This window comes from Euprymna scolopes, chromosome 39 (genome assembly GCF_053919585.1).
Source record: "Euprymna scolopes isolate OS-2025 chromosome 39, ASM5391958v1, whole genome shotgun sequence".
Classification (NCBI taxonomy): Eukaryota; Metazoa; Mollusca; class Cephalopoda; order Sepiida; family Sepiolidae; genus Euprymna; species Euprymna scolopes.
In genome coordinates this window covers 25484727-25504709 of record NC_136520.1, presented here as the reverse complement: position 1 = coordinate 25504709, position 19983 = coordinate 25484727, and the positions used below count along the sequence as shown (strand labels likewise).

The following is a 19983-nucleotide window of genomic DNA, read 5'->3' as shown; positions in this document are numbered from 1 at the left end:
TTTTTTTTTTTTTAATATTCTACCGATCCGACCCGTTAGTTTAAAAAATTTTGAAACTATTTGTAAGTTTTGTTTTTTCACACTTTCACTTCACTTAATCGATTTCTTCAACAAAAATGACCTCCCTTCTTTTTTAGGTGGTTATTCATTTCAAGTTTAAAAGATACAAAATTAAAAAAAATAAATAAATAAAAAATAAGCTGACTGAGAACCAAAACCTGATGTTAATAGTATTGTGAGCGTATTTTTATATTTGTAAAAAAAAAGGAAAATTCGTCCGCCGTTTTCTTTGACGAAGAAAAACTTACAAATACTTTCTAAAATTTTACAAATACTTTCTAACATTTTAAAACCAATACATTGACAGAATATTAAAATTTCTATCGTTTTGTGACAGTTATTTGTCATTAATTTGCTTTCTTTATCTCCTTTTTCTTGTTAACTATACTGCACTCTGCATAATTGCTATCGCCATTTTAGGGTAGGTTTATACATATTAGTTTGCATGTTACTAAGCAACTGCAATAAGAAACAGGGACAGATAACCACGATTTCTTAAGGGGTTTTCTAAAGGGAGATAAGTTGTGTTGGTAAGGGCAGATAACTTTTGTTCAATTATTTTTCTTTGACTTCAACATTGAAGAGTTCCAAAAAGCAACCCCGGTCAAAGTTGTAATTTATTTAAAAAGGCTCCAGGAGGAGAAGAGGAATTGCAATATATTTTGGAGAGGTATACACGCCTCCTGGCAGCCAGAGGGAGCAAAGAGGAGGCAGCCACTAAATAAGAAACAAGAAAAATTAAGATTCTATAAAAAATAAAAAACAAAGTCAACAAAGAGTCTCAAAGAGAAAGGAACACAAGTTTTTTGTTTCCCCCAAATCCTAACGGTGGTTGCATTTTTTATTTTATACGGCTGAAGAATTCATTTTATTTTGGAATTTAAGTCAAACCCAAACAAAAAAAAAAACAGGCAGTTTCTTTGTGTATTTTTCTTCAAAAAACTGATGCGGTATATTGGTGGTTTTGTGGGAAAACAGGCCTCGCCGGAGAACTTAACAACATTAAAAATAACCATGATATGCACCGGACTTACCTGACGTTGTACACACACACACACACACACACACACACACACACACACACACACACACAAAAAGGATCCCTTAAAAATAATATTCATCAATATTCATATATACCTATTTACTTATATAATTAAAACCTAAAATCATTTTAAAACAATATTTTCGAACTGTTAAAATAATCCCATGCACTTTTATTTTCAAATTAATTTAGTTGTAAATCTAAAACCTATCGTTCTCCCCACATTTTTTAAAAAAAAAGAAACATTTAATTTGTCCCCTTTATATTTCTAGAAATAAATATAAATATATACCTATTTTATCGACACAAAGTATTTTCTAATCCATGTTCAAATTCATTGTTCACAAATATAACATTTTGCTAACTCCAAATTAAAAAAGAAAAAACTCAATATTCCATTTGATGTCCGTTTCTCTTTAGTATATGTTTGTCTTAGATTTATTAAATTACCTATTGTTATTATCCGTCTTGTTTAAATGATTGGAAATATTTAAAACATATTTTTTCACGTACAAACTCCAATATAAATATTAATTACCCTAAAAATTTGCAAATTAGAATAATCTGATTTTTATTTAAATTTACATAAAGGCCCGTTTTTTAAATTCGAATATTTGCTGTGATTTTAAAAAATATAAAAAAGACCGATCAATGAAATACGTTAACATCTACTTTGACTTTAAATAATTTACGAAATTAAAACGATCTTTTTATTAATTTGAAACTACAATTTGAACAAGGAAAAGTTATATTAAAAAAAATTAAAATTTTTGCAAGAACAAAAACAACTAAACAAAAAAATCAACTTTTCTAAAAAGGAAAATTTTATAAATTACAAACGAGGGTAAACGTTTATTTTTTATCTAGCAGCAAAAGGAATAAAATTAAAAAAAACAAAACAAAAACAAACGAAAAACCAGTAAAAAGACGAAAAATCCTGGAAAAACAATGGTTTTACAACTCTTAGTCGACGAGGTAAGTAAAAACTTAGTGTTTGTTGATTAAACTTTGAAAGGAAAAAAATCTTGTGTGAAAATATATTTTGTGTATTCAGAAAACATATTCCAAATTCCAGCTGCTGAGAAAGTATGAGGTATGTCACCGTTGCGTTGCAGATGCCATGCAGATCTGCGGCCGGTCTAAAAAGCAACCTACGAAGTCACGGGCGAGGAAGGGATGACAAAAGCGTGATGAGATCACAATTTTATGTGGATACAGCGGATCATCCTCCGTGTATGTGCGCGCACGCGCATACACACACACACACACACACACACACTAGCAGGGAGATCCAACGTTGCTCGGGACTGAATAAGAATCACTTTTGCACTTTTTCACTGTCCTCATATTACGTTCTAGTTTTCCTGCCCTTCTCCCTGCTTCACACCCTAACATAGTCGGAAGAAGCTGAAATGTTTTTTAAAAAAAACCCCTCGAATTAATGTTCTTATACATATGGTTTAAATTTCAAAGTCGGCTTGAGTTGTTAATCTTGAATCACGGCACTTATTGCAGAATACGAACAGTGCTATTTTTTTTTTTTTGTCTTGTCTTTTTTATTTTCAAGTTGAGTTGGTATACTTTGTTTATTAAATTGTTATGTGAAAGTACAAAATAGTTATAAAACGCCGTCTCTCTTACTATATTAAGAATGGGTTTCTAAATATTATTTCAGTACGGTCCATAATCTGCATAAGTACCTGTTACTTAATAATGCTGGCTGGTAGATATTTCAACGTAATGATTCAGGGCCACTTTTATCCCAGGGTTGTGATGTATTATTCTTTATTTGACTGAATTGGTGAGCACGGGCCGTTTGCTACCCTGAACACATTTCGGTAAAATTTTCCTTCAAGGCTCGTTTCATCCTAGAAGACGAAAACATTTTACTTGTAGATTTCGTTGTGCTAAAAACGAATCTGCTAACTGTTTCCGTCATAGAAAAATAATTTTCATGATCTAAAGAAATTACTTTTTCAAAAAGTGGATGATCACTTTTCTATATAAATTTAACTTAAAATGAGCACCCACTTTCTGGCCACCTAGTGAGGGGGGACTTTTTTGTTTGCTTTTTGGCTAAGTTTTTTAGGCTTTCATCTTTCAACGAGAACATTGAAGAACAAAAATACAGAAAAATCTGTATACAGATACGTGTAATTTCTTATGTTATCAATAGTGACCATTTCTGTACGCGTAAGCGCGCATATTTTTGCCGCAGATAAGTAGTTTTCAAGATATTAAGCAATGTAATTCCTGCTATCAGTGGTGGCTATTTCGATACACGCAAGCGTGCGCATATTTTTTACCGCAAACAAGTAGTTTCTGGATATCAGTGGTGACCATTTCTGTACGCGCAAGCGCGCATATTTTTTACACACGCGCGATTGCGCGTACAGAAATGGTCACCACTGATAACAAAGAATTACATTGCTTAATATCCAGAAAAGTACTTGTTTGTGACAAATACGATATTTGTTTTCAACATTCAAGAAAATCAAATTTCCTTCAAAACATGCCCCCCCCCCCCAAAAAAAGGGGAGGGGGCGAAATTTGGCCGAAAAAGTCGATGCTTCCAAAATAGAGAATCGATTTGTATTAGAAACGGAGCAGAGCACCCCTTAAAAATGTTAAATATTGAATTTTATTTATTTATTTTGATAATCTGATAGATTAGTGACCATTCAGTAATAACCTGCTAAAAAAAAAAAAAAAAGACGAAACTAATTACAGAGGAGGTACCGCTTCCATAGTGTGCCAATTCCGCTTTTCTTTTGAATAAAAAAGCGGGTACTAGTAATGCACTTATTGATCCGTGCTGAAATAACGTTAAAAAGCCATTCTTAACATGGGGAGGGTGTTTTGTACCTATTCTGTACTTAAACCTTACAATTGAATAAAAAACAAAACTTTAATTAAACTTGGAAATACGATTAAAAAAATAACGCGAATCAGTAAGTGCACAGTGCATTAGCACCAAAAAGGGGTACTTATTCAGATTGGCACTTAGGGTGGCAATTAAAAGTAAATAAAATACAGAAAATTCTGTATGGTGTACATACTCGTTACAGAACAAATATGTCATATTTCAAAACATCACGTAAATCGATCAAGTAGTTTTATTTAAAACTAAGAAAATCAAAATTTACGACTTAGCGATTTTACTACTAACTACATTGTATTGAACATAAGGCTTATTTTTTCACCTTTTTATTTCATCGAATTTAATCCTTGTTGACGAAAACATTACGACTCGTTTAGTCGTAATGTTTGATTTTCTTGAATAAAAAAACAACAAAAAATGTGATTTTGGGAATATTTCATCTGTTCTGTAACTGGTACTTTACTTTTAATTGCCGCCATAAAGTGCCAATCTGAATAAGAACCAAAACGATTTTCGGGTTTTTATTACTTTACACATAGATTCGAAAAAGTTGTCAAAAAACAAATATATAACAAATAAATGTTATCAAAGGCAAGATAAATTACTTTTCTGCCAAACTGGATATTTTTTTTGTGTTTTTATTCAATGTAACATATTTATTCAGCTCGAAAAACAGTGTTTACCGATCTATTCGAAAATTCAAGATGGCGTCTCACACCCTCTTTAACACCGTAAGTATGGAAAAAGGTGTTATAAATAAAAAACTATACAAAATACTATTAAAAACCCACCGAATATATGTCAACCTATGTCACGGTAACATATATTGAGCGAGTTTTTTACAGTATTTTATCCGGTTTTTTATTTATAACATCTTTTCCCACACTTACCGTGTTAAAGAGAGAATCAAACGCCATCTTGAATTTTCCAATAGATCGGTAAACACTGTATGTTTTTCGAGCTGAATAAACATGTTACATTGAATAAAAACACGAAAAATATATTCAGTTTGGTAGAAAAGTAACTTATTTTGTTTTTGTAACATTTATTTGTTATATATTTGTTTTTTGACAACTTTTTCGAATCTATGTGTACAGTAATACAAACCCCGATTTTCTTTTTAAAAGCTCTAATGATTTGGCAGAAATTAAATTTCTGCCAAATCATTAGAGCTTATTTGTTGCAATTTTTGCTCTATTTAGAAAAGGTTGATTGGAACAGCCCTAAAAATTTGGATGGATGGGGCCGTGATCCCTGAGGTTGGGAAATGTATCTAGATTTCATTTTTTTTTTTTGCGGTTAACTACTTCATAAAAGTAGAATATATTTGAAGTTTTAAACGGGAATATGCTCTTATGTCCTCCTTACGGATGCACTTAGACATTTGGCAAAACCTCCACTGTCTTCCTGTGTAGATTTTATGTAGATTCTCTAACCTTTATTTCTATGTAGAACACAAACATCCCGTTATATATTTCCGGCGAAGTTTTGTTCATAGGAATTGGATGAAAAACCATGTGCATTTTTACTTGTATGACTCCGAGGATTCTATTGTTGGCATTGGTTTCCCCGATATTTTTGTAGGCAAAATTCTTCCTAGAAAGACATCAGTTAAATTCAACCAAAGTCCCTCGACACTTGCTGCGAGACTGTCAGACTAAAAATAAAACAAACAAAAACAAAAAAAAACGTATCAAATGCAGGATATTCCCCCCCAAAAGTTTTGTTATTTTCCTATTAAGATTTATTGAAATTAAAAAAAAAGGTATTTTTATTTATTTTTTTTTTTTGCGACCTGACCTGCGCCAGCGTAGTATAAGGAAAACCTTAAAAGCTGTTATGAAACAATTGAAGAGATGAAAGAGGAGGCTGTGACGATGCATGGTAATGTTCTAAAAGGTACCAAGTTTTATGAGGTACTTTACGTATCTTAAAAAACAAGGTGAATTGGGCTATTTATAAAAAATATCAAGAAAATATTTTAAAGCGTTAAGTACTTTTATTCATGCACACATATTAAATGAAGTTTATTATTGCATACATTTTTTGGGGTGTTAGCAGTATTTTGTCTAGTTTTTTATTTTTAACTCCTTTTTCCAAACTTACCGTGTCAAACAGAGTTGGACGCCATTTAAAATTTTCCAATGCATCGGTGAACACAACACTGTATGTTTTTCGAGCTGAATAAACATGTTACATTAAATAAAAACACTAAAAACATATCCAGTTAGATAGAAAAGTAACTCTGTTAACATTTATTTGTTATATATTTGTTTTTGACAAGTTTTTCGGATCTATGTGTACAGTAATACAAATGTATTAAGTTATGTTAAAGATCAGCATCAGTGATGCTGATGCTGAGCATCACTTGATAGCACACAGAACATTCGTCACAGGTGTTAACCAACTCGTATCATGAGGTCACAGATGTGAAACAAACGCAAAAATAAAATTACACAATGTCTAGTCATATATATATATATATATATATATATGTGTGTGTGTGTGTGTATATATATATATATATATATATATATATATATATATGTGTGTGTGTATATATATATATATATATATATATATATATATATATATATATATAAAGTGAATTTAGTTTACAAACAAATGGCTACACATAAGCATACATGTTTCAGCGAAAACCCAGTAAGGGAGCAGAGATGTTCTTGGCCTGACGAAGCGATTCCCTTACTGGGTTTTCGCTGAAACATGTATGCTTATGTGTAGCCATTTGTTTGTAAACTAAATTCACTTATTTTGGCTCTGTGTAAACATTGAGCACTCTTTTGGTGGACATACTTATATATTTTGTTTTGAACAAACAAATAAGTACTACCAATACAATATATATATATATATATGTGCATACGAGGTGCCTTCAGTAAGTTTCCAGAACTTTTTTTGTATGGGCACTTTTATTGATAGTACTCACATGAAACTCTGGCACCCTTTGAAGTAATCTCCCCCGGCTGCAATGCACTTGTTGTACCGTTCCAACAACTTCTGGAAAGCTCTATGAAAGTCATCTTGGCGAGTGTATCAATGACTCTCGTCACAGCCTCTTTCATCTCTTCAAGTGTTTCATAACAGCTTTTAAGGTTTTCTTTGAGCTTAGGAAATAATCAAGTCACAGGGAGCAAGGTCTGGTGAGGAACTGTTTTGATGCTCATCTTGGTCAAATAGTCTGATATGGATGAAGTTGTGGACTGGTGCATTCGCATAATTCCTCTGCATATTCAGTTCCTCGCGAATAATTATGTGTACAGTTCCCACACTGACATCAAACTGTGCACTTATTGTCTTTATAGACACACGGTGACCCTTATCCATGAAATTCTTTATTTGACCAATCAACTTTGGTGTTCTGACGTCTTATTCCTCCCACACGTCTCATCATCCCTCACAGACTCTCTGCTTTCCTTGAATCTTTTATACCACTCAAAAACTGATTCTTGATTCATGCAAGATTGTCCAGAAACAGTCTGAAGCATTCCATACGTTTGTGTCATTTTTTGGTACTTATGCAGAGAGTGATCTGTGCTGAAATAATAACGTTATTATTTAAAAAGCCATTCTTAAAATGGGGAGGGGAGGGTGTTTTGTACCTATTCTTTACTTTAACCTTACAATTGAATAAAAAAACGTATAATAAAACTTTAAACGTGGAAATATGATTTAAAAAAATAGCTCGGATCACTCTCTACATTAGCACCCATTTTTTTTCCAAGTTTAAAACAGAATTGTTTAATGCATATCATTCTTCTAAACTGTCCTCACGTCCAGATTGCATTTTTGAAATTCACCAGCTTTGATAATCAGGCTTTAGTAGTGTGTATTCCAATTCCTGCTGTAGCTGTTCATTTGAACCTGAAATCATAAAAATTAGTCACTCATAAGATGTATAACAATAACACAGAATTTTCAAGAGTCTATGACAATTTTAAATGCCTGTACAAAAAAAAAATGTCTGGAAACTTATTGAAGGCACTTTGTAGAATGTTTAGTGACAGTCATACCTGGAATATTCCAAAACAACAACTTAAACTCTGCCAATGGGGACTTGGGAATCATTATGCAGTTTTGAAATTGTACAGCTTTTTTTTTTTTCTGATATGGATTTGATAAATATGTAAAAATGCAATTCTAAGAAAAATCTTGCTTTTCATAAAAAATTGCAATGACTACCATTTCATGAATGCACTATAGTTTTTAAGTAATGTAAATAGAAAAAAAGTAAAAACTTTGGCATCCACATTTCCTTCTTCATCAGATGCAAGATGCAGGAATACGGTTTGAATGGCTATATCATAGTGACGATGTATAATACAATCAATTAATGGAATCTTCAAAGTTGTGAAAAAATACAAATAATCATTGATGGCCCACTTCACATCCGGGGTACCTTATTCATTTTTTATACAAACATTTTGTATACATATGCTAAAGGTTTAAAATTCTGAAGGCCGAGTTAAGTTTAAGGAAACTAAGCTTAAAAATACCAGAACTGTCAATGTATGCACCTATGTAGTCCAAAATGTTTTTATAAACAAGCGTTTTTTTTTTTTATTTTATTTTTTTTTTTTTTTACATGGTAGTCACCACTTATCAAGGCTCGGAAGCCAGTCGGGGATAAGGGTTATTGCGTGTACAGTAATTAATGGGATAATATCGTAGTAATCGAGATTTGATAAAGTGTCTTATTTAAGGGGGTGGTTCATCAGGAATTTGTTTATGTTGGACTTGAAGACATCTAGGTTGTAGTCAGGTGGGAAACAGGCAAACAGAAGAGAGTTCCACAGGTGTGCACTTCTAAGAAAGAAGTTTTGTTCATGGAATCTACGTTTGGATTTAGGCACAGATAAAGAGTGGGGAAAATTATTGACAGTGGTTTTAACTAGACAGGTGTTTTTTGTGAAAGATTGGCGAGAGGGGACCATAGATTGGAGCTCAGATGAGCATTTGCCATGCAAATAACGATAAAACAAAGACAGGCTCGCAACGTCTCTTCTGTGGGAGAGAGGTTGCAGGGAACAGAAAAGGACCCCCCCCCACTAAGCCACGAAGTCTATTTTGTACTCTGTCAAGGCAGGATAGGCTGTTTTTAGCAGCTCCTGCCCAGATGTGCCAGCAGTACTCCATCCTTGGACGTACTTGGCTTTTATATAGATAGAGAATTGCATCAGCAGTGAGATATCTTCTGGAGTGGTAGAAGGATACTACCATTTTTACAGCGACCTTGGCAACAGACTTGATGTACGTGTTCCATTTCAGATCAGGAGTAAGTGTCAATCCCAGAAGCTTATGAAAACATGGAGCCTCCCCAAGATGAGCCATCCATTTCAATTGATGCCAGATGGGGATCAGAGCATTGATGATGTAAAGATAGGAGTTTGGTTTTAGATGTATTGACAGTAATCAGCCACCTCTTCCCCCACTGTACCACATGCTCAAGACCAGTGGAGAAAGAATCAGAGAGAACTTTGTCATTTACGGCCTTTGATGTGTTGCCATAGAGGGTAGTGTCATCAGCATAGATGTCAACGAATGGTTTAAGTATGTGTTGTTGGGGGATCATTGATGTAGCCCAGGATGGACCCCTGAGGGACCCAACATTAATACTGTGGTCCTTTGATTTCTGCCCATCAACCACCACTATTATGAGCCTATCAGAGAGAAACGATTTAATAATTGAGAAAACATTTCCAATTATAACGTAGCTGGAAATCTTGTGAAGTAGGCCTTTATGTCATACCTTATCGAAGGCCTTTGATATGTCAAGAGCAATTGCCATAGAAAGGAAGCCTTTGTTGAGAGATTCACTAATCCTATGAGATATAACTGTTAGCACATTTGCTGTAGATCTAGCAGAACAGAAACCATATTGCATGTCACTAAGATTAAGAAGGTTATTTCTGTTGAGGTGGTTGACTACTTCTTTATTTAATATGGATTCCAGCAACTTACTCATGGCATAGGAGACTTATTGGTCTGTACTGAGAGGGAGATGATTTATCAACTGAATTCTTAAATACAGGGAATACTGATGAGGTTTTCCAGGGTGTTGGGAAGCACTTCTTAAGGCAACTCTTAAACAGTTTTGTAAGTATGGGGGCAAGTTCTGGTTGAAGCTTTTTCAACACTATAATTGGAATACCATCAGGGCCAGTTGCTTTACTGGAATCAAGGTTCTTGATTAGCTTGGCAACCTCACACACAGATATTTGTATGTTGCATAGCATGTTGTCTGTTATGGGAGGAAATACGAGGAGTTGGCCTTCGTCGCATAGGGTAGAATTAGCTGCAAAGTTCTTGGCAAATACTTTGGCTTTGTCTGATGCTGACGAGATGACCTCAAGTCCATTGATGATGATTGGGATAGAACGCATGCTACTTTGGATTTATCGGACTGAGCATATTGCTCTCTTGCATTTGTTATTACTCTTTTACAGTGGTTGCTAGCAGTCCTGAAAGCAGCTTTCATCTCGGTACATCCATTACGTTGGTAGCAATGGAAAAAGTGATTTCTGTGCGCGATGGCAGCAGCACATTCTGGGGAGAACCATGGTTGGCTGTTAGGTTTTTATTGGAATTTTTTTGATGGTATGAATCGGTCTATGCCTACAATTATCCATTCGGTCATGTCTGATACTACAGAGGACACATCCTAATCGTAATTTTTACGGCTTTACCTTTTCATGTGCTTCCGGGCCTTGATAAGTGGTGACCACCATGTAAAAAGGAAAAAAAAAAAAAAAATCCTTTTTAAACATGAAATGCAGAGGTAGATCAGATATGAATGTGCAGAAGCTAACCCAGTCAGCCATAGAGTATTGATACGGTGGAGAGGTACGTCTGAAAACTTATTACATTTCATTTTTATCTTAACTGATACAATCGAGTGGTCGGAAGATCCCAGAGAAGATAGAACGGAACATGAGCATAGCTCAGAGGAAGTTGTGAGAAAAAGGTCTAGAAGGCTTGCTTACTGACCGGTAGTATCGGGCACACGGGTGAGTTCGTGAACAATCTGAGTGAGGTCATAGGCAATGGCAAAATCATGACAAAACCTCCCCTCATCATCTATCTTCTTTGAATGGGTCAGCCATTCCACATTGTGGACATTGAAGTCACCACAGATGTGAATGTTAGCCAAAGGATGAGCAGGCAGTATATGGTCAATTTTCTCAGATATACTCGTAAAGATAGTAACTCCGCTGTTGTGGGAGCGATAGAGGGCAAATATAAATACGGTGGTGTAAACAAGTGCAACCCGGAAGCACATATATGGTAAATTAGGGTCTTCTCTGCAGATATCCCTACCACACGGAAAGCCATCTTTAATGTAGGCACATATGTCCATATATCTGCTTGTGTATGTGTGTGTGTGTGTGTATATATATATATATATATATATATATATATATATATATATATATATATATATTTAGCCAGTAGAGTTTAGTTTCCTAGAAGTACATCCAATGAAACAACATGTGTCTACCAAAGAGTGCTCAATGAGTAAACAGAGCAGGTATATGAAATTTACGTTTGTATAAATAAATTTCATATATATATATATATATATATATATATATATATATATATATATATATATATATATATATTAGGAGTTTTCATACAGGCTATCATCAAATAATTCTCTCTGAGAACAACCTGTTAAGTTCCTCAGATTTCCCGTATTTGCCCATTCTTTTAATGAACTTTGTAAATAAGTTTGCGTTATCATATTAGCCGTTTACCTTGACTTTTCGTAGGTATCAATCATTGATCTTCACTGGAATTTGGGTATAATTATAATTAAGAACCACACTGTTATGCATGACTTTTTGTATACAATTTATACGGCTATCTCTGCCTAAATCTAAAAAGATTCCATGAACAAAGCTTCATTCCTAGAACTGCCCACCCGTGAAACGCTACTCCGCTGGCCTGCTTTCTGGCCTATTAAAATATGATAGCCTTCAAGTCGAATGTAAATAAGTTTTTGTTGAGCCATTGCCTTAAATAATAAACTTCTACCCAATTTACACCATTAACGATTACTACACTGCCACCTTACATTTATTCTTTTGGCCAAGATCAAAGTGTAGTATCTGTTCCGGCAGATACTGCACTTAAGATAATTTGTACCAGTCAATGGAGGGGAAACCCTCTATACTGGGACAATTATTATTTTTGGTAACCAGAGTGACCCCTTTTAGGGGAGCTAGTTTTTACCTCACATTAAAAACGGCCTTGTGCCTAATTTGCTCAGTGGGGGAGCAAATAAACACCATCTGTTCCGGCAGATACTGCAAGCTATGACTAGCTATGACTAGCAAACACCAGATGTGGGGGCAATCCCTCATGCCTGACCTTTAACCAGCTCCCATTTCCCACCTCTCGGGAGCTGGTCCCCTTTTCCCCTTCCCCTTCCCTTCACTCCTCACATTAAAAATCGGCCTTGTGCCTAATTTGCTCGGTGAGGGAGCAAATAAACACCATCTGTTCCGGCAGATACTGCAAGCTATGACTAGCTATGACTAGCAAAGACCAGATGTGGGGGCAACCCCACATGCCTGACCATTAACCAGCTCCCATTTCCCACCTCTCGGGAGCTGGTCCCCTTTTTCCCTTCCCCCTCCCTTCACTCCTCACATTAAAAATCGGCCTTGTGCCTAATTTGCTCGGTGGGGGAGCAAATAAATACCATCTGTTCTTCAGGTGCTGCACTTCAATTTCTTGTTCTCTGTCAGTGGAGGAGAAATCCTTCACGACTGAGACAATTTTTATTTTTGTACCTTTTCTCCACATTAAAAAACGACCCTGGTGTCTAACTCTGTCCCGTGGGGAGGCATTGTAAATAGGTACATTTATTAACCCTTATGCTCGAGTGGTGACTTCCTTGTAAAAAAACAAAAAAATTAAACTTGAAATAAAATCATTTTTTTTTAGTTTTGGTAAATATTTCCTTTTAACTCAATATTCACCTTTAAATTGACGATTTTTAAAGATTTTCGGGTCTGCTGAAAATGAAAATCACATTCAATTTTGAGACAGACAAGTAGTATTCTGGATATTAAGACATTTTTTTCCACTGTATTCCTTAAATGTCAGTGGCCGTCGCGATTGTTAACATGTTTTGTAACACGCATGCGCATTAGTACTTGTGCGGTTGGAAAAAACATGGCCACTAGTGAAAACATGAGGGATTACATTGAATAATAAAAGGTGTTGATATAAAAAAAAACTACTGGTCTGCCCCAAATTTAAATGTGATATTCGTTTTCAGCATACTCGAAAACTGCTAAAAGTCCTCAATTTAATGGTGAATGTCGAATTGCAGTTAAAGTAAAAAAAAAACCCAGTTTTATAATATTAACAAAAATAAATATGTAAAATGTGATGTAATTTTTCTTAAAAATATCGAGTAATTGTAGAGAAAAAATGATTTTTCAACTACTTTAGTAAAATAGTTACTTCCCTTAGAACAATGAATTAAGATTCCCATAAATATTTATGTAAACTGCTTTAAAAATTTACTTTTTTATTTTAAAGACGAGAAACATATTGTTTCTCGTCTCTGCATGTTAAATATTCACACAGATACGAAAGTTGATCGAAAGTTGATCGTTAATTTTATTAACACAAATCAAATCTTCAAATTATTCGTTATGAAAAAAAAAAAAAAAAATAGAACGGATTATTCAGAATCTTTATCGGTTCGTTTAGCCCGCAGAAATCCTTGTGCAAGCGGTCGTTAAAATTGTGTCGGAAAAACAAAACAAAATAAAATATTTTAGAATTTTGTGTGTGTGTGTGGGGGGGGGTATCCGTTTCGTACATAAATTTAACATAAAAGGATCCTCCATTTTCTATTCTAAACTTTTAGGACAGTTAACATTTTTTATTATTAACCCTAAGTCTCAGTAGTAAAACACGTGTAATCGTCCAGGAAAAAAAGTAACGCCCCCCCCCCAAGAACTTACAGGATTTACCTTCCGTAGCAAAAAAAAAAAGGCTAAACTACCCTAAAACACTAGAATAGTCCGGAAATGCAGGATCATTTTACATTTTTATGCAAAACTGATCCCCACCACCACCACCACTGAAAATTATTAATAATAATCAGCCTTTTTTCAGGATTTATACTCGTTTTAAAAGCAAAATCTATTTTTTAGAGGAGTAGGGGGGAGGGTTAGTGGATGGTGCTAATCTGCAGTACTTTATTTTTAGATAATTTATAAAATAAGTCTTAAAGCAATAACTGCATTTTTATAGACATGTTTTATTTTTGGTATAAAAATATATTTTTTTGAAAGACTGGCGGTTTGCTAGGGGGGTTTCCGATTGACCTAAAAACAAATCCTGTCAGAATTTTTATTGTGATTTTGAAAGAAGAAAAAAAAAAAAAAAAAAAAAAGGCGGGGAAGTTGATTTATTTGAGATTAACAAAAACTTCATGTTTCGTCGACATGTATATTGAAGAAGTAAGTTCTGTTGAATTTGACTTTAACTTATTTTATCTTTACTAATTGTTTTGCTATCTGTCTGAAACGTAAAGTATTAAATTGTTCTATCTTTTCAGTGATCAACCCAGAGGGGTAGTGGAGTTTCTACTCTGTTGTCTGGATGCCCTAATCCCAGGCATTATCATCTCATATTTTGCTGCTTATGCACTTATTGTACCGCGCTATTTTAAAAAAAAATATTTTCAAGTTTCACGATATCTTTTTTTCTTTTTTTATTAAATTGTTAGGTGAAAGTACAGAATAATCACATAACACCCTTGCCTCCCCATGTTAAGAATGGCTTTCTAAATATTATTTCAGCACGGTAACATAAGTGCATGGAGTTAGTATCTGTTTTATGGTCATGCAATCTTCCCAGTTTAATAGTCAAATTTCTTTTTGAAAATAACTGGAGAAACTTATTTTAATTTCACCAAAAGTGAATTGAAAAGTTTTTGAATTTGAGTGAGTGTTAATCGACGTAACCCTATCATTTCTAGCACTGCTAGAATCTAGCAGTTATTCGATTTTGCCTGCGATTGAGAGGAGCCACATCATGGCCATAAAACAGTAAATATGGTGTTCCTATTTACAATGCCTCCCCACAGGAGTACAGGACAGAGTTAGACACCAGGGTCGTTTTTTAATGTGGAGAAAGGAACAAAAATAAAAATTGTCTCAATCGTGAAGGATTTCTTCTCCACTGACAGAGAACAAGAAATGATGTCAATACTGTGACATTTGTAGAAATAATTTTGGAAATTTATAGACTTAAATATCTTTAAGGCACACTGCGTTTTCTTTCTTTTTTTTTTTTTTTTTTTTTTTTTTTTTTTTTTAAGTAACCCTGAACTCCAGGTATTCATTCACCCCCTCCCCATCTCCGGAACGTGCTTTTTATGTCGTTTCTAAACCGGGGTTTCCCTACATATTTAGGGTTGTTTATTGTTTAATCCCCCAAAATTAGCCGATTAGAGACTGGAATGATTTTATGACATTACCGAACCCCATTTTATCATTTAATAAATAATTTGTATAATTTAAAAATGTTAAACGAAACTAAACGCCGTGTTTCGTTTTAAGAGCGGCGTATGCGACATGCGTATCCTACTTTGATCAAAATTGAATATATTTATCTAATTATAATTATGTATCTTAATAATATACAATTATAAAGGTCTATTGCCAAAGCTCTGTGTTCACAAATAAGAACTACGAAGTGAATCAAAATGATATTAACTCTGCTTGTTTATTTGGTTCAATGGTTCAATAATGTTTGATATAACAAGGACACTCAGCAGCAGCGGATAGTATATTTTCGCACAACCATTTCAAATACTTTAACTTATATATACATCAGATGACTTTATTTTAGTATAACCCACCCTCGCCTTTGGACTCATCAGTGTGACTAAACGTAACAAGTGTATCCACGCCGAGATTTGAAAAACATTTGATTGTGATCACTCGACAATCGTGCAGCGCAGCAAACAAACTCGCTACTACACAGTAATAGTAGCAAACCAGCTGTAATCCTTAGTTTTGTTACAAGAAACTATTTGAAAAATAAAGTGAATTTCCATGTGAATTTGGCATTGGTAAAATAGGTATTTACCGATTGTGATCCCTCATGAAAAAAAATTAAGACAAGGTTCTCATGAAATATAATGAAAAGAGACAATTAGATTCAAATTTAAAGTTAGCTAAAAAAAATTTGGTGCAGAGAAGGTACCGTGCTAAACTACACATTTACCAAGACTCGATATTATATAATTACATTTTAAAATGCAATATAATTGTTAAATTATATTTTTGAAAAGAGAATGAAAATGGAGTCTATTTCGGTCTTTTTTTTTATTGTGCAGGTGCCCTCTTCTCCCACAAATTTTTCTTTTTTAAATTTTGTTCAACTTTGTAACTTTTAATAAATATAATATAAATGTTTGTCTCCTTCCCACATAAAAAAAAAAAAAAAAAGAATTTATTTTGGACTTAGCTAAAAAAGAAAGGCTAATACTCTTGTTCATTTCAAGCTCTTAGCCCGAGCATAACCCTTATTCGGCTAGAATGAAATTGTAACTAAAATTGATTTTAAACCATTGAGGATATAGAGTAAATGTGGTATTATGGTGATTGCTGAAGTGGAAGTGATAGACAAATAGTGAAAGAATAAAAAGAACAATGCTTAGACGAATCGGGGGCGGAGTAGGATAAACCGTTCTGGCGTTCTCCTCACACACACCACACACACTTTTGATGGCCTTGTGCCTAATTTGTAAAATGTATGCGTCTTTTTTTTTTATTTTGAAAATAAATTTCTTACAAGTACAAAAGTTGATTTATTTGTATCATTCGTCTATTTTCATCTCGGTTTTTATATTTACAATGTTTCGGCCGATGTAACCTCCAGCTTTCCTCGGGTGCATTTTATTTTATTTTATTTATTTTTTTCGAACTTGTAAACTTTTTCTTCTGACTCGAGAACTTGTATGAAACTTTGATTTTTAATTTAAACTACAATAGTAAATTATTTTTATTTCGTCAGTAAAAGTGGAATTTGATGCTATTCTTAGTGAGGATTGAACCTTCAACCTCCCCAAAACTGTTACTTCAACGATCCATTGTAGACAATTCTAGTTAGAATTTGAGGAGCCTTAAAATTAATTTTTGTCTAGATATGTAATCTACTTATTACGAAAGAATAATACGGCGTAATCATGTTGACGCATTGGTTCCGGTTAGTTCATTAAAGTAAAGTGACTTTAAACTGGAACAGTACTGAATGATGAGTAACCATTTTTGAGGGCTCTAGTCATCTTGGACTTGACATGAAGACTCGAGCCAGCAGTGCCGGTTCGAGAGAGGTGTGATTGTAATTTCGTAACCCTTGCTTTACGATATACTCTTCACGCAAGAAGCACCTTTAATAGGAATTATCCATTATTTCTCGAAACTGAACAAATTATAAAATTCAGATCGGAGGTTATGTCAACGAAAACTTTGGAAATGAAATGAGTCAAATTAGTAACTGATGAGTCGTATGTTAATTGTGTGACATTAGGAACGTTTTGGAATTAAAATCAAGTTAGTATTACGTACCGACAAAAGAAAAAAAGACCTTTTAATATTTTTTTGGTGCTAATGCAGTAAATGCACTTATTGATCCGCGCTATTTTTTAAATCGTATTTCCAAGTTTAAAGTTTTATGATTTTTTTTTTCCAATTGTACAGTAAAACACCCTCCCCTCCCATGTTAAGAATGGCTTTTTAAATAGTAACGTTATTATTTCAGCACGGATCAAGAAGTGCACGACTGCACGAGTACCATTTTTTTTATTTTTTATTTATAATGATGCAAAATAACGACATGGCGGCATGCAGTAAGACGATTTTTTAAAATGAAAATCGTGCTTCCTGTAGCATTTCTTCAAATTACATGCGTTAAGTCGAAATAGTTATTTGTTAAATATTAAAAAACATGGAGCCATTTTTATCGCATTATTTTTTCCCCTATTCGAACTCCTCGTCAAATTATTAGTGTTCAGCTGAAAAATTCCGAAACATTCTTTGCCATTACATTTGATTACAACTTGTCGGCGTCGAGTGAAGAGAAAAAGAAAATGCCATATTTCCTGTTCCGTGAACGACGATGAGGACAGTGTCACATGATCAAGCACACCCCTTCCCCATGCTTAATGCTGCAATTATGGCCGCAACAGGCACAACAACACGCACCGTGCATGCACTTATTAAAGACAGACAGCTGTTACAGGAAATGACAGTTTCGTAACATCCGTTTGTTTTAAATGTGCTCTGTTAATGATATATATATATATATATATATATATATATATATATATATATATATATATATATATATAAAGGAGATTAGAATAATAGTCTAAAGAGCTAAGTGTATTTTAATGTAATAGTGAAATTACTAGTTTAATTAAAATACAGGAAATGCTCGTTGTAATTTAGATATATAATAAGCTCGATAGTTAAATGTCCTAGAGCTAATTCAATATTAAGTAATGTGATTTATAATTTAAAAGTTTTAAAATTTTTAAAATTTAAAAATCAAAATTTAATTAAATTAAAAATCAGTTTCATAAGAAGGAACAACAACAAACTTTGTTGTTGTTCCTTCTTATGAAACTGATTTTTAATTTAATTAAATTTTGATTTTTAAATTTAAAAAATTTTAAAACTTTTAAATTATAAATCACATTACTTAATATATATATATATATATATATATATATATATATATATATATATATAAACAAATACGTTTTTATTTTCTTGTTATAGTTATAAAATTATGAAGCCATTTCTTGTTTCTGCGTGATTTACATATTTTTATATTACTTTTTGTCAAATATACCTATTTACTATGCCTCCCCACGGGATAGAGTTAGACACCAGGGTCGTTTTTAACGTGGAGAAAAGGTACATAAATAAAAATTGTCTCAGTCGTGAAGGATTTCTCCTCCACCGAAAGAGAACAAGAAATGAAGAACAGATACTACACTTTGATCTCGTCCCGAAGGCCAAGTATATATTTTTGTCAAATATATCTTGTAATAAAAAAAAATGCGATATTTTTATTTTTTTACGAAAGTACCCTGCGTAGTATAAACACACCCAACTTTCGAGGTTGGGAGTGTTTATTCCGAAAGCCGTTCTGGTGAGGTTCTGTTGGAGGTGTTTAAAATACGCTGGCTCTGGGTACTCTCGTAAATAATAATAATAAAAAAAAAAAAAAAATCAAATATGGAAAATAAAATGAATTAAAAAGTACTATTAAAATAATTACGAAATTAAATTGACCAAAATGATTGTCAGTTTCTTCGAAAACACGTCGGCAATTCTAAGTATGTTTAAAAAGGAGGAGGGGGGTGAAAAACAAAACGATTGTTACCAAACGAAAATAAAATTGATGTGAACATTCAATATGTTTAATAACTGAAAAATGTAAAATTGAACAAAATATAACTAACAACTGTCACTAATCGGTCAAATATAGATGAGACGCGAATAGACGGTGATAGCCTGAGACTCGTCCCAGTTCATAACGGTTCCGATTTAGTGTTTCTTTTCAGTATTGACTTTAAAAATGATAAATATGCGTTTATTTACTTTTATGAATGTAATTTTCTTTTCACAAATATCTTTTAGATATTTTCAAATAAATCTTTTTCGCACAATGTTAAAAAATATATTGTTTTTACAGATAAGTAAGGATGTTCGTCTTTTTTATCAAATAATTTTTATTTACATTTGTTTTTTTGTTTTTTTAATTTTGATACAAAGGATTTTGGAAGCATTTAAACTGTCAAAGAGAAAGTTATATTTCTGGTCGAACAGTTGAAATTTATGCAAATCGAGAAACGAACGTAACAATGATTCTACCAGTTGAAAAAAAAGATGCCCAACTCTTTTAAGCTATCGTTCGACAATATTTTCGG

The 19983-nt window shown here is 33.4% G+C and overlaps 1 protein-coding gene across 11 annotated transcripts in view; it reads left to right on the top strand.

Annotated features, from left to right (window-relative positions):
- The first annotated feature begins 649 nt into the window (after nucleotides 1–649).
- Nucleotides 650–19983, top strand: part of LOC145263676 (uncharacterized) — a 514716-nt gene continuing 495382 nt past the window's right edge. For 7 of the 11 annotated variants that reach the window (XM_080120558.1, XM_080120561.1, XM_080120560.1 and 4 more), the window contains exon 1: nucleotides 1870–2077. In XM_080120558.1, the coding sequence (XP_079976684.1) occupies nucleotides 2051–2077 (27 nt within the window). In that variant the 5' untranslated portion in view covers nucleotides 1870–2050. Of the gene's footprint in view, nucleotides 2078–14339; nucleotides 14492–19983 lie in introns of those variants that run through there. The other 4 variants (XM_080120562.1, XM_080120554.1, XM_080120559.1 and 1 more) reach the window with 3 other exon arrangements.